Raw genomic sequence first — 15,572 nt, 5'->3', positions numbered from 1 at the left:
ATGAACTGATGCAAAGTGAAAACAGCAGAAGTAGGAGAACATTGTATACACTCACAGAAATATTATATGATGATCCACTGTGAATGACTTAGCTGTTTTCAACAATGTAATGATCTAAGACAGTTCTGAAGGACTTATGATGAAGCATACTATCCACCTGCAGAGAAAGAGCAGATGGAGCCTGAATGCAGATTGAGGATATCTTTCTTTACTTTCTTTATTTTTCTTGGGGTTTTTTGTCTATGTTTTCTTTCACAGTATAACTTACATGAAGATGTGTTTTGCATGACTACACATATATAGCTTACGTCAAATTGCATTCCTTCTCCATGAAGGGGGGAGAGGAGAGAAGGAGAAGACTTGGAACTCAAAATTTGAAAAAAGAATGTTGAAATTGTTTTTACATGTAATTGGGGGAAAGAATAAAATGTTAAATAAAAACCTGGGAAGACTTTTATGAACTGATGCAAAGTGAAATGAATAGAACCAGAAGAATATTGTACACAGTAACAGAAATCTCGTAACAATGATCAACTGTGAAAGACTTGGCAAAGAACCCATGATGAAGTGCTATCTACCTCCAGAGAGAGATCAGAGGAATTCAGGTTGAAGCAAAAAAATTTTTAAGCTTTCTACATGTTTCTTGCTTTTTATTGTTGTTCTGCAACATGGGTAATATGGAAATATATATATTGCATGACTTCACATGTATAATTGATACCAAATTACTTGCCCTTTCAATGGGTGGAGGAAGGGTAGGAGGGAGAGAATTTGGAACTCAATTTTTTTAAATGAATGTTAAAAATAAATAAATGAAAAAGTAGTTCCCTCATACAGCTGATAAAAGGAGTGTCAGGAGCTGGGAATCTAGCCAGACTGGGGCAAGACGGGCAACCAAATTTTTCCATATTTTAAAAAATTAGCATCGTAGCACATGATTTGATAAGCTTCATTGAACATTTACTGTATGCTCAATACTATATTAAGCTCATTATATATGACAGAAGCCTAGAAAGATGGGGTGACTTGATTGGAAAAACAAATGCTGATCCTGGAGAAGATATATCAAAAATACCTTCCCCTTCAGGTGCGGGACTACTAGAGCAGAATATTATATACCTTGTCAAGAGGGGTTTCTGTATCAGGTATTTTTGCTTTTTTTTTTTTCCCCAACAAGGTGAGTTCGATCTGGGGGTGGGGGTGGGAAATCACTGTTGTATAAAGACAAAAAGCATTGATATGATCAGTTGACTCATCTAAGGTGGTGGTGGTGGTTGTTGTTCACTGACCGCATCTGGGGTTTTCTTAGCAAAGATACTGGACTGGTATATCATTTACTTCTCCAGCTCACTTTACAGGTGAAGATCACACGGCTAAGTAAGTGTGTGAGGCCAGATCTGAACTTATGAAGATGAGCCTTCCTGACTCCAGGCCCAGCAGTCTAACCCCTGTGCCATCCAGCTGCACACCTAAGGTTACATTTTGAGTGAATAATAGAACCAGGACCAGAATCCAGTTTTCTTGATTTTTGGTCCAGGGTTTTAAAATTTGTTCTAAAGAATATTTTATTTACCTCAGAAATAGGTGGAGGGGAGGTGGTTCCCAGGATTCCTCCTCTCCTTAGATGGTGAAGAACAACTTATCTCAATGGTGAGATTCAGGCTCATAATTGTTAGGAATAAGTGGGAGGCTGGACAGAGGAGGGAGGGACAGGTCCCAGGGGTGTTGTGGGGAGGGAAGAAGGAAGGCCTGAGTCCCTGAGCATTTTACTTGGGGGGCCTGGGCTTGTGGGCGTGTGACTGGTCCTAGAATAGGGGTCGCACCTTCCGGACAGTGTTTATATTTCATTAGAGCACTACTTGTGGGAAGGTTAATTTCTGGATCCAGCCGCACTGCAACAATTAATACATCTGCTTTTAAACAAATGCTTTTGGAGCAGGGAAGAGCGTTGAGGTTTTTTTAATTTGTTTTTAAGGATTTCTGCTATATCTGGATGAGCAGGGCCATAAATTTGTCACTGTGTCTCTTTCCCTCTTGATCACTGATCGGTCTATTGAATCAAGTATTTGGAGGGTGGACATGGGGAAAGGGGATTCATTTATTTTGATTCCTAAGAATAAGAAGAGGGGTAAGGGATAAACGTGGTAGCGTGGCTCTAGCCTTTGGTTCTATGTGAGGGGGGCAATTATGAACAGAACAACTTTACGAGATTTAGAGCTGGCCATGAGTGCAATGAATTGGCTTGAAGAGAGAGTGTTAGTCACTGAGGGGCTTCTGGGGGATGCTGAATGGACTACTTGTGCCATGTGTATGGTATATAGAAGATTGTTGTTCAGATGCTGGTTGGACTAGATGCGTTCTAAGATCGCTTCTCACTTCGAGGTTCTGTAATTTTGATGGCCAGAAGGGAAAAGGGCCAGTGCCTGGGCTGCCCTTCAGTTAAGGGAGAACGTGATGGGAAGTATGAGGGGCTACTTCCCACCCCCCCCCCCCCAAAGCTCCCATCCTTGGAGCCTGATAGGCTAGGGTGCGCTCTGCTGGCTCTGAGCTGCTTTGGGATCACAGTAAGCATCCACCCCGCCTAGCCCGGGCGTCAAGCCGGAGGAATAAGAGATAGGAGGCGGGGGTGGGGAGGGGGGACAGGGGAAGCTAGAAGAGTGGGGGGGGGGCGGTGAAAACTGGAGAGGCGGAGGCCCCACCCTCCTCTGCCTCTCCCTCTTTTCTGATTGGCCGAGAGGTCGTCAGAGTAGGTTTGGAGAGCTCCCCAGGCCAGCCCAGGCGCAGTTCATTTCTCCAGCCTACGGGAGTTGGGGTTGTGGATTTGACTGGCCCATCGGGGAAGGGGACAAGATGATAGTCACCCGTGAGTAGGGGGCAGTGGTTGAGGGGAGGAGGTGGCGGGGGGGGGGGGGGAGGTGCGGTGCTATGCGAGCCTGAGCAGGGCCTTCGGTATCACTAGAGTACTGCTGTCATGGGTACACACGTGGGACGTGCGTATAGTACTAGCCTGGAGGGCTGGTCTATACCTGGGCAGAACCAACCAAGAGTAACCTGCAGCCGGGTCTCTGTGAACCCAGGAAGGTGCCCTATATGTGTGTGTGGTGGTGGTGGGGAGGCGGGGTTCGGAGTGGACGTGCTTGGGTAACTGTGGGCATGCACTGCCAACTTTCTCACCCTCTCCTGCTTCACTTTCAGCCCCTAGCTTTTACTCTAACACCCACCTCTTCTTAAAACTGGAGTCTTTCAGTCCGAGGATAGGGGGGATGCCAGTCAGGGATCGGTTCTTGGGAACCAGGCTGACCTTTGCTCAGTCATGGATGGGCTAAAAAGCTTGGCAAGGGGATATTGGTGGAGCCCTATTTCCTTAATATGGAATGGGAAGTGGTGATCTCACTGAGATCACCCTGAAACTGTCCCCGGAGAGGGATTTGTTGCAGAAAGGAAGCAGAGTAAGCCAGGTCCAAGTTATTGTAGAACTGAATGACTTAAAGCTAAAAGAGGGTCTTAGAAATCATCCAGGAGTTTTTCTAGTCCAGGAATTCTTAAACCGAGGTTTGTAAATTTAAACACACGGCAAACACTGTATTTCAATATAATTCATTTTCTTATGTATTTTATGTGTTTGAAAATATTATTCTGAGAGGGTCCATAGACTTCACCGGACTGCCAAAGGGGTCCATAACAGAAAAAAAAAGTTAATGCCTTCTTTAGTCCAACTTCTTCCCCAGAAATGTTAAATGCAGGGTGTGTCCACAGAGTAGCACAGCACAGGTCCCCAAACTAATATCCCTGCTCTTGCTCCAAGATGGTGGTACATCTCCGCAGCAATACACAAGTGCCACATCTTTGGAAGGAGGCTTACAGGACTGGAGAAAGTCTTGAGGTTCAAGGCATCACTGTCCCAACCTTTCCATTCCTCTAACCAAGTACTTTCCTAAGCCTTCCCTCCTTACCCTCCTCTTCTCTTGACCCCCCTCACTTCCATTAATTTTATAGCCCCCTGCTTTAGCGCCCCCACCCCTCATTATTTGCTTAGAGTTATTTTGACTATTATAAATACCCAAATTAACTACAAAGGACCTTTGAAGGAAGATCCTATCTGCATTCAGAGAAAGAACTGATAGAAGTATGTATAGAATGATTTTCCATATAAATATACACATAGATGTGTGTATACACACATACACACACACATACAGATATGTCCAATGGTAGCCATCTTTTGGGAGGGGAGGAAAATGGGGAAAAAGTTACATGATAATTTTATTATATACTTAAAAGGAACAGCAAATTGTACATAATAGACTTGCAGTTTCACGTGCAATCATCTTTTTTATTCTAGTTTACTATGGAAATGCTTATGTTATTTCATAAATTAAAAACCAAAAAAGAGAGTTCTGTTAAAAAAGGGTCTGTGACTTTTGTGGAGTAGAAGGAGTTGTCTGGGGCAGGCTGCTTAGTGTAGTGGAAAAAACACTGGACTGGAGTCAAGCAAGCAGTGCTTCCAATCCCCATGTGCCACTAACTCATGTAGGGTAAGGCAAATTTCTTCAGTAAAATGAACAGGGTTAGACTAGATGATTTCTAAGGACCCTTTCAGATCTACCATTCAGGCTCTTTCCCTTTCTGCAATTTCCTTGGCCACTCCTGTGTTTTCTTCACTACAAACTAGAGTAGAAGAACCCTTCTTTGCAGGGGGCTCAGAGCTAAGAAAACCCTGCAGGTGGAATCCTGGAGTCCTTGGGGAAATCATGCTCCCTGAGGGCGAAGTCTTTCTTTTCTCCAGTCCTCTGTACTGTGTTCTCCACACACTGGACATTTAGGACATATTTGTTGGATTCAGTGATGAAAAATGAATCCTTGAGAAGTTATCCACTCCTCTTTGAGAAGATTCATCTATTCCCTTGGGGAGGGTAATTTTCCTCCTTTACCATTCCAGACTGAAGTTAAGCAGTGCTGCTTTTAAAGGGCTGTGTCTTCCCTCTCTGGGGCACTGAGACTTACTCCTGTTGGTGGTCCAGGTTGAGAAGAGGTTCAGCGGTCATTTAGAACCCAAGCTTTTGTTCCATTCACCAGAACAGAGGCTTGCTTGTGCTTGGCTCCCAAGAGGGAGAAGGTGCTAGGCTTAGGAGTTTGTCAAGGAGAGTGATTTCAAGGCTGAGTCAGGATTTCTAGCAGAGCTTTGGGTGGGATTTTTTCCATTTGGGCTCTCCACTGGCAGCTTCCCTTGAGTCTGCTGAGGGAGCTTCTAGGGAAGAGGTAGCTCTGCTTGTGTGTGTGTGTACTGGGCAGAAAGGAAGAGGTTTCTGGTGAGTCATGAGAAAAGACTCATAATTAAGGGGCCCTTCGGGTCAAGAATTCTCGGTGCCAACACATATGTAATGCAGAAGGCTTTCAGGGAATCCAGCTGTTCTATGAACACCTCTCTTGGTGTCCCTCTCTCTCAATCTGTGTGACTCTCCCTTTCACTGCATGCCCTGTCACTTTATGTGAGTCTGCCTCTTCTTCTGTCCTTCCTTTCTTCTGTGGCCATCTCTCTCTCTTTTCTCTTTCTATCATGGTATCTGTCTTGATTTCTGTCGTTCCATACTCTTGCTCCCCACCTCTCATACTGTTTCTATACTATGCAGTCAGTTTCCACCTCTCTCTCTCTTCTCCTCTGCCTGTCAGTCCCTAGGGTCTACAAAGTGACAAGCCCACATGGGGAGCTGACCTGGTCTCCTTTTGGGATAGCAAGGCTACTTTATGTTAAGTAACCTAGGGGAAAGATGAGCTTCTAGGACCCAGGATTAGTCAATACAAATCAGAAGGAGGGTCCTTAGGAGCCCCAGCTCTTTATCACATGGCATGTATGAGAAAGCATTAACATGAATAATCAATGACTCCTAAGACAGGGAGCATAGCCTAGTAAGTACATAGAGAGCCAGCTTTGAAGACCTGGATTTAATTTCCACTTCTGACAAACACTGTCTTTGTGACCCTGGGCAAATCACTTAACCTCTCAATGCCCCACACAACTGAATAAGACTTTAAATCACAGCCCTGCTTTAGTAGACTAGTTCCTTTCAGGAGTGGAATAAAAGGTGTGCATGTTGCAGGGCGGGGGGACGGTGGAGGTGATGAGGGGAGATGTTATTCTTTTTAAAGTATTCCCCCTAGCCTAGTGTGCCAGACAAAGGCGTGGGCTATTTTTCTTATTTGTGGCCAGAGTGGAGGAGGTGGCTGTACTCTCTAATCTCTGTGCTATTTAGGAGTTTGTGTGAGCACAAGCAAAGTTGTAGGGGTCTGACTGGCATTCGCAGAAGGACATGGAAATGATGGGAGGCAGACAAAACTGTGCATCCCTGCTTGGTGGGTCACGAAGAGATGACCAACCCAGTGAAAACCTGTGTGCGTGCTGGTGGAGGGGAAGGGGGCAAGGGCAAGGAGAGAAGGGAATGCCAGCTTAAGGTGGAGGATCCCGGCCTGCAGAAGGCGGCTGTCCTCATTGAGCTAATACTGGCTTTTCATTGGTAGTTGGAACGATGCCACTGAACTGCCTTTTGCAGGTAAGAAAGTGGCCTGTGGTCTAACCCACTTCGCTTGTGTTTGCATTACAGTTCTTTTCCCCAGTAGATTGCCTATTTGTGTTTGGCTCAGAGTAACATTAAAACAAACCCACATTTATGGGATTATGGGCACACATGCTTAGTGGTTTAAGAAGCCAGTCTGGGATTAATAACAATTCCTTGCATTTGTATAGTGCCTACAGTTTTCAGCATGATTTCACAGCCATTATCTTATCTGATTAAAAATGTGCTGTGGAAACCATGAGAGTTGACTACAGTCTGTTAAATTTGTTGGTGACATCATACTGAGAGGGGGGTGGGGAGAAGCAGTGCTTTGTCTATAAATAATAATAGGGCACGGTATTTCTTAGGGACAGATGTTGGACTATGAAATCAGGAGGACCTTTACAAATCAGGAAGTAATTTCTTGGCATCTTATAAAATTTACAATTCTATAGATCCACTTTTTAATAAACTGACAGTATTTATTTAGGCTAGGCTAGGTGGAATATAATATATAATGTGCCTAGATAAGCTTCAGCTTGGGGAGGGAAAGGCAAAGATGAGCCAGGGGTTCTGAGGTGACCACTCTTGTAGTCTGAGGCATCATTTCTGCCCTCTGTTGTTCAGTCATGTTCAACTGTTTGTGACTCCATTTGGGGTTTTCTTGGCCAAGATAGTGAACTGGTTTGCCATTTCCTTCTCCAGCTCATTTTACAGATGCGGAAACTGAGGCAAACAGGGTTAAGTGACTTGCCCAGGGTCACACAGTTCCTAAGTGTCTGAAGCTGGATTTGAACTCATGAAGATGAATCTTCCTGACTCCAGGTCCGGTACACTATCCACTGTGCTGCCAATCTAGTCAGTAAGCATTTAGCAAGTGCTTAGTTTGTGCCAGGCACTCTGCTAGTCACTGAGGATATAAAAGTCAAAATAGCCTCTGCCTTCAAGGAGTGTACATTTTAATGGGAGAGACACTATGTACATAACTAGCTGCATAGACAACACATACAGAGAATAGCCTTCGGGAGGAAGGCACCGGCAATCTGGGGGACCTGGGAAAGCTTCATGCCCAGGGTGAGACTTGGACTGAGTCTTGAAGGAAGCCAGGGAGCCCTAAGAGATATAGGTGAGAGGGCAGAGCACCCCCAGGTCTGTGGCTAACTGGAGCAAAGGGACAGAGATGAGAGATGGTGTTGAATGCAAGGGACTCAGCTAGGCCAGTGGCCCTGCCTCTAGAAAGGTAGGAAGGGGCCAGGCTGTGAAGAGCATTCAGTGCCAAATGGAGGAGTTTATATTTTATCCTGGGGGTATGAGGGAACCAAGGAAATTCACTGAGCTGCATGCCAGGTCCTCTGATTTACCTTAGGTCTGGGAAACTAGGAGAAGAAAAGAGGCCCCAGCAGCTAGCAGCTGTCACTGGTACTTCTATGCCAATAGGGGTTTTGGAGCAACTATTTTTTTGTTCTTTCTAAAAATGGATAGGTTTCTTCTCTTCTGCAGAGAGTATCTATGGCTGAGACACAAGGAAGAACAAAGATGCTCATTGCAGAGAGTACGGATTGAAGCCATGGGCACAAGAGGGTGGGCGGGGCCTTGGGGAGAGTTTCCAGAACAAGACCAAGCCCTGGTCCTTCTAGGCAGATTTTGCTCTGTGCTGAAACTGGACTGAGCCAAGGAGAGGAGTAGAGTTATCAGCTCGAGGAAAGGAAGACTTCATGGAGGGAAGGGAAAGTTCCAGAGATCTGGGGCTCCCCTGCCTGAAAGGGAAACCCACTAGGGGTACTGGTGAGGAAGGGAGAAAGACCAGGAGGAAATGGAAAATGGAAATGGAAAATTCCCTCCACTAGGGAATAGGTTTGTGTGTTTCTGTAAGTGGACAATGTGAGAGTGGGAGGCTGAGTAGGTCACATCCTTCTCAGCAGCAGGGGAGAGGTAGTAGTGAGGGGAAGACCAGTGGTGGGGGTGTGCGGGATCCTAAGCAGGGAGGGGGAACGTTTCAAAGACTTAGATAGATAGCTTGGCTTCCTGTTTCTGGAAAGAGCCAGAGGTTCCAAAGGAGCTGGTGGCTGGAAAAGGCAGACAGCTTTCTTCTTTTCAAAGTGACAGCTAAGCTGATAAAGGAATCCACAATGGTGTGCTAATGGGTGTTGATGTGTTAATGGAGAGATCTAATCCCCCAACCCAGAGCCCAGGTAACACATCTGTATTTTAAAAGGGGCCCTCTGGAGATAATACTTTAACTTTTTAATGAATGTTTCTAATGGTGGAATTTCAGGCACTGTGGCAAATCTTTTTAGGTTACGCCCCTTCAGGTCACAATCTGTTCCTTTCCCTAAGTACTGATCATTCTAGGAAAGGCTTTTTGGGGAGGGAAAAAAGACCTTTCCAAAACTGGCTTCCATCAGCTTCTCCTCAGCCACTGTGGTCAGATCATGACTCAAATTCCCTAGGTTAGAGGAGGAGGAGGAGGAGTCGTCCCTCCCCTGTCCCTTATCCAGAGTATACACGCCCTCCAGCATCCATGCTTCCCCAAGTCTCCAAGTCCTTAGCCTGTGTGTGTTCAATGTGTTTACATTCCTCAGACATCTGGTGACTGCTAGGCCCGCCTCTACCACAGTCGGGCCCTGGCATCAGGGCAGCCAAATAGACAGCTGATTGCCAGCATCTGGAGGTCTGAGGAGGCAGGAGGCACCAGGAGCCCCCCCAGCAAAGAAACTCCACCTGCTGGATATGGAAGGAAGAGATCAATCAGGAACTGATTATATAGACTAGACCTTTGGCCCTAAGAGCGTGTGTGTGTGTGTGTGTGTGTGTGTGTGTGTGTGTGTGTGTGTGTGTGTAGTGTGTGCCGCACACCTACATGTGATTCCTTGCATTTGTCCCTGTCTTTATTCTGTCTTCCCTATCTTCCTGCTTTTATTTTATCTGTATCCTTATCTCAGTCCATCTGTTTCTACCTGAGACCGTGTGACATTTTCTTCCTTTGGACCTCTGCTTCCTTGGCTATCAGATGGCAGACTAGCTGACCTGTAAAGCACTAACATTCTAGCACTCTGTCTCTCTTTGTGTTTTTTTCTGGCTCCTCTGTCTTGCTTTATTCCAAATGGTGCTTTAAGTTACTGTTGGCTATAGCTTTTTAACCTTCCATGTAGAAGTTCTCCTTTCTGCACAGATGGCCTTGGGAGGATCCTTGCTCCTGGCTCTTGGGAGCTTTTGTCTTTGGCCTGTCCCACTCTTGGCCTGGCTCAGACTCTGAAGCCTCTCTGTACTTAGCAAAGGCAAGGCTGGGAATGGTTATAGCCAGTAGAGGAGAACCTTAGAGCATCCTCTTGTCCAGGGTCAGGAGTGAGGAATTTGAACTCCCAGACTCTGTCCCTGGCTTTCAGTACTCCCACCTGACTTGCTTTACAGCCTTGTTTCTTTTATCTCTCTCCAGAAATTGAAGCCAAGGAGGCCTGTGAGTGGCTGAGGGCAGCCGGTTTCCCCCAATATGCTCAGTTATTTGACGGTATGGCAGCCTGTGGTTTCCTCCTACTGCATGTTAATACCTTGCATTTGTATAGTCTGTGGGGGAGGGTGATCTTAAAGCTATTCTCTCTTCTTTTTTTTTTATTTTTTTTTAAAGGTGTTTTATTTATTTTTAGTTTACCACACACGGTTCTACATAGTTTTGAGTTCCAGTTTTTCTCCCCTCCCTCCCCCCTCCCTCCCCAAGACGGCATGAAGTCTCATATAACTGTCATGTATAACTTCGCATTGAATTAATTTATGCTCTAGTCAAATCGTGGAGAAGAATTTTGACCAATGGAATGAATCATGAGAAAGAAGAAACAGAACCAAAAAAAAAAAAAAAAACAAAACAAACAAGAAAAAAAAAACCCCAAAAACAAAAACAAAAGAGAAGCAGAAAAGGCGAGCATGTAGTGTGCCTCAGTCTGTATTCAAACTTCATAGTTCTTTCTCTGAATGGAGATAGCATTCTCCATCGTGAGTCCCCTGGAATTGTCCTTGCCCCTTTAGGTTGCTGAAAGAAGCGCAGTATGTCAGGGTTGGTCCTCACGGAATCCACATATCTGTGGCTGTGCACAACGTTCTCCTGGCTCTGCTCCGCTCACTCAGCATTATGTCGTGTAGGTTTTTCCAGGTTATCATGAAGTCTGCATCATCCCCATTTCTTATGGCACAATAGTATTCCATCACCTTCATATACCACAGCTTGTTCAGCCATTCCCCAATTGATGGGCATCCCTTTGCTTTCCAATTCTTGGCTACCACAAAGAGAGTATTCTCTCTTCTTACCTTCACTATTTTCTCTATGAGGAAACTGAGGCCTAGAAATGTTAACTTCAGGTGAGAAACAGGGAGGCATCAAAAGTAAGAATTTCATTCCCCTGCCATCTGCTGACCAAGGGCTCTTTCAACTAGGACACAGAGAACTGATTCAATTTGACAAACATTTATTTTTAAAAAAAAATTTAGTTCTATTTCATTTTCAGGTCTGCAGTCTCTCCTTCTCTCCTACCCCACCCCCACCCTGCCAACCTCCTCCATTGAAAAAGCAAGAAAAAGCGAAACCCATCTCAAACACATATAGTCACGCAGAACAAATACTCACACAATGTACACTCTGGTCCATCCCCTCTCTATCTGGAGGTATGGGTGGCATTGAAATGACTGGTCATTGTGTTGACCAGAGTTCCTAAGTCTATCAAAGTTGTTTGTCTTTATAATAATATTGTATATTGTTCTCTGGTTCTTCTCACTTCACTTTGCCTCAGTTCATACAAGTCTTCCCAGGTTTCTCTGAAGCCATCCCCTTCATCATTTTGTATAGCAAAGTAGGATTCTATCACACTCATACACTGCCACTTTTTCAGCCCAAAGGGTTTTCATCCTCTCAGTTTTCAATTCTTTGCCACAACCAAAAAGAGAGAGCTACCATAAATATTTCTGTGTATAAAAGTCCTTTCTTCTTTCTTTGCTGTCTTTGGGGTATAGACCTGGTAGTGGTATTGCTGGGTATATACAGTTTAATAGCTTTGGGGACATGTTCCAAAATGCTTTCCAGAAGGGCTGGACTAATTCACAATTCTACCAACAGCACACTAATGTACTGGTTTTTCCCCAGCCCTTCCAGTATTTGTCATTTTCCTTTTGTTAACTTTGCCAATCTAGTGGGTTGGAGTTGGTACCTCAGAGTTTTTTTTATTTTATTTTAATTTCTCTAATTATTAGTGATTTAGAACATTTCTATATGGCTATTTCAGCAAATATTTATTAATTGTATATTATGTACAAGGTACTGGGGATACAGAGACAAAACAGTTCCTGCCCTCAAGTAGCTTACTCACAGCAAGACAATATATATACAGCTGAATCTAGTATGAGGAAAATTGATGGAACACCACTAATAACTGGGGGAAGCAGACAGGCAGGTAAGGCTTCATGGAGGAGGTGGCACCTGAGCTAAGCTTGGAAGAGAAACAAGAAGGTGCTGAGAGACAGAGATGATGAGAGATGATAAACATTCTTGGGCGATCAGTGGGTCCTGTACACTTTTGAGGAGGGTTATGAGTGACCATGAGTCACTGGCACAAGCATCAGTCAATGAGCAACTGTGGGAGTCTGGTGAGTACATTGGATGGGAGTAAAGGGAATTACCTCAATGAAGCTGACCCAGCTTAACCTTTTGCAGACATGCAGTTTCCCATTGACATCCAAACTGTGAGACGTGACCATGAGTTCCTAGACCAGGATGCCTTTGAGTCTCTTTACAGGTGGGTGTGGAGCTGCCCATCTCCCTACCACCCACACACACTCTGTGACTACAGAGTCATAGACTATCAAGAGTTGGAAGAGATCTCTGAGATCCTTTAAATTGAACCTGTCCTTGCATGCTGGGATCTCCTCCACAGTATTTCCAATAAGTGGTCATCTAGTCTCTGCTTGAAGACTCACTGGGATGTGGAACCCACTACCTCCATTCTGCCTTTGGATGACTTTAATTGTTAGAAAGTTAAACCTCTTTGCCTCTTCTACTTGGCTCCCTCACCTGCCCTCTCTCCCCCTCGCTGAGAGCCACATGCAGCCCTTTTCACAGGACTGTACAGATGGCAGTGACAATTCTATATACTGCCCTCCTGGCTCATTAGTCATATTGGCCATGATGTCGGCTGGACCATCTCTTCCCTTAAGTGACTCTTGCCAAATAAGTCAGCAGCTGTCCGCTATCACTACACTCACACTTTAAATGAGGCCTGCACAACCTGTGGCCTGCCAAAAGACTTTGGGTGGCCCATGAAAAATGTAGAAGAACATCTTTTGCCAGGCTGCAGGTTGTGCAGGCCTGCTTTAAATCAAGAAATCAGGATAGTGGATGAGGCTATGTCAAAGACTCCTTGGCCCTCAAAAATTTCTGATCTACACAAAAGATAAATTAGGGAGTCGTTATCTAGTTTTTAAAAGGGCTTTCATTTTTGTCATAGGATATACTCCTAGGATTTAAATATTTACTTCCTCATCTGTCTCTATCTTTTCTTCCCTGGCCCTATCTTTCTTTTTGTCTCTGTCAATCTCACTGACTAACACACTATACACAACTATCAAGAATTATACCTATTCTCTAAATCAAAGCACACCTGTGCTTTACAGCAGCCTGCTTTAGAGTCTGATGACCACCTGGTGGCCTGTCTAACCCTCAGCCCCCAAACTGGATGTGTGAAGTCACCCATTTAAGTCTCAAAGCTAAGAAGATTGGTAGTGGGGTGGGGGGGGGGATGTCCTGTGGCTCTTTAGGTCTCAAGAATTGTGGCCGTAGTAAAACTGAATGGAAAAGCTTTAGGAAATCTCCTTTCTCTCCCAGGCGACTAAACACCCTGAACAAATGTGCAGAGATGAAGGTGGAGTTCAGCTGCCAGAGGAGGAAGGTAAGTGATGTGGTCAGTTTTCCAGTAGGAGGGGGAACCCCTGTCCTATTTCTAAGGAAGGGTCTTTGGTCTTCGGCTTACTGGCCTGTCTAGTGGATGCTGGGTATCCTTAGGATATAAGAGGCAAAGCGCTTCATACTCAGGAGATAGTCGGAAGGGCCATCTTGCCCCAGGAGCAGTGGGAATGTGCCCAGGCCTGCCCTGTTAGCCCTTTGGAAGAGGGAGGGAGCAGTGGCTTGAGCCTCTTCTTAAGAGTACTCTGCCCCTTTGCCTGACTTCTGCAAGACTGGTTACCCCATGCCCTTGTTTCTGGTGCTTCTGCCCTACAGAGCGATGAGTCGGAGGATGATGAACCATGTGCCATCAGCAACAGGTGGGCGTATGAGCGCTGCAGCAGACGCTGGTCCCGCCTGGACAGCCTGGAAGTCTTCCCAGCGGGGAGTGGTTCATCCAGCAGTCCTGTCCTAGAGAGAGCCCTGAGGATCCAGAACAGGGAAACTGAGGAGCCAGCCTCCCCAGAGCCAGAGGAGAAGCCAGATGCCTCTTCCACAAGTGGCTCTAGTAGTGGTGACAGTGATGGCCCATTTCCCAGGCCCTTTGAAGATGTTGAGACCAGCCACAGCTCCTCCAACTTCTCCCACACCAGCAAGCTGTCTTCACCTGCTTCTAGTACCAGCCATTCCCCCTGCCCAATTGAGAAACTGAATGTCACTGGTGAAGACCTACCCCCTGCAGAAAAGCCACTCCAACCAAACCGAGGCAAGAGCTTCTTGAGAAAGATGGAGAAGTTGCGACTCCGAAGCACAGGGTCTAAGCGCAGTGGGGCTCCCCGGCCCCGGCCCCCAATTAGCGGGCCCACCCTCCTTGAGGGTTTTGATGACGATAAGCTCCGGAGTCTCAACTGTGTGAGCATTGGCCGAGAAATAGGAGCTTGTCCATCCTCACCACCAATCTGTGGCAGCAGCAGTGGTAGCCAGTCAGAGACCAGCAGTACCGTTAGCACTCCAAGTCCTGTGATTCGGGTCCGGAGCCACAGGCAGAGAAGTAGAGGCCCCAACTTAAGCCCTACCTCTCCATGGGGTGATGTGACTGAGCAAAACCTTCAGAACCAGCTGTTCCAGGTGCCAATTGGTCATAAACCTGGCACCTTCCCCAAGGATCTGACCCTTAACTCACCTCCTACCTTAGATAACCCATCAGTCAATTGGCGGACGGGCAGTTTCCATGGCTGCCACCGGAATCGGTTTGGAACCAGCTCCCAGGAGATGGACCCTTCCAACCGTCTACATGGGCTGCCAGATAATCGGATCAGTGTCTATGACAACGTGCCAGTGCTAGTCCCTGGCAGGACAGAGGGCGTTGGGCCCCTTGACAATGATCTCATCTTAGATTTTGACCATCTGATAGAGGATATGAATGAACTGCAGAGGCTAGAGAGCCAGTGGGCAAAGAAGGATTCATGCTATAGGGACTGTGATTTCACCAGCTCCCCAAAACTACCTGCTTCCCCCACCCAGATCCTCCTGGAGATCACTGAGCCTTCTGGGGAGACAGTATCTAGGACCAGGCCTGGTGGAGGGGCAGAGCATCACCATAAAAGAGGCCAGCCTTGGGACTCTCCCAAATCATCGTGTTCCTCCTTAAGGTCAGACACTGCCTCCTCAAGCCCCTGCAGGTGAGCTCTGCTCTGTGGCTTTGGGCCCCCTAATCCCCCCACTCCTTTGTCTCTCAAAGTTTTCCTTAAGGTCAATTTAGGAAGCTAACCAGAATTTAGGCTTATTGTCACTGTGTCCTTTTATATGTATTTCTCAGATAATCTGATCATAACAACTACATCTGCTATAATCACATATTCTTATACTGAGATGGGTAATAAGGGAAAAGAATAAGCATTTATTAAGCTACGTATGTGCCACGTACTGTCCTAAGCACTTTACAAATATGATCTCATTTGATCCTCATAACAACCCTGGGAGGTAGGTGCTATTATGATCTCCAGTTTACAGCTGGGGACACTGAGGCAGAGGTGAGGTGAGCTGCGCAGGGACACACAACTAGTAAGTGTTTAGAGGTCAGATTTGCACTTGTGTCCTCC

General features: G+C 45.9%; 1 protein-coding gene across 2 annotated transcripts in view; it reads left to right on the top strand.

Annotated features, from left to right (window-relative positions):
* The window catches only part of LOC118843287 (rho GTPase-activating protein 7-like), a 111,468-nt gene that overhangs the window by 70,164 nt on the left and 25,732 nt on the right, over positions 1-15,572 (top strand). Inside the window, exons 1-5 of one of the 2 annotated variants that reach the window (XM_036750851.1) lie at positions 2,787-2,863; positions 9,988-10,059; positions 12,247-12,328; positions 13,414-13,477; positions 13,807-15,152. In XM_036750851.1, the coding sequence (XP_036606746.1) occupies positions 2,851-2,863; positions 9,988-10,059; positions 12,247-12,328; positions 13,414-13,477; positions 13,807-15,152 (1,577 nt within the window). In that variant the 5' untranslated portion in view covers positions 2,787-2,850. Of the gene's footprint in view, positions 1-2,786; positions 2,864-9,987; positions 10,060-12,246; positions 12,329-13,413; positions 13,478-13,806; positions 15,153-15,572 lie in introns of those variants that run through there. The other variant, XM_036750852.1, reaches the window with a different exon arrangement.

Source organism: Trichosurus vulpecula, chromosome 3 (assembly GCF_011100635.1).
Source record: "Trichosurus vulpecula isolate mTriVul1 chromosome 3, mTriVul1.pri, whole genome shotgun sequence".
Taxonomy (NCBI): domain Eukaryota; kingdom Metazoa; phylum Chordata; class Mammalia; order Diprotodontia; family Phalangeridae; genus Trichosurus; species Trichosurus vulpecula.
Note: the sequence above shows the minus strand (reverse complement) of the source record. Positions and strands in the feature narration are given on the sequence as shown.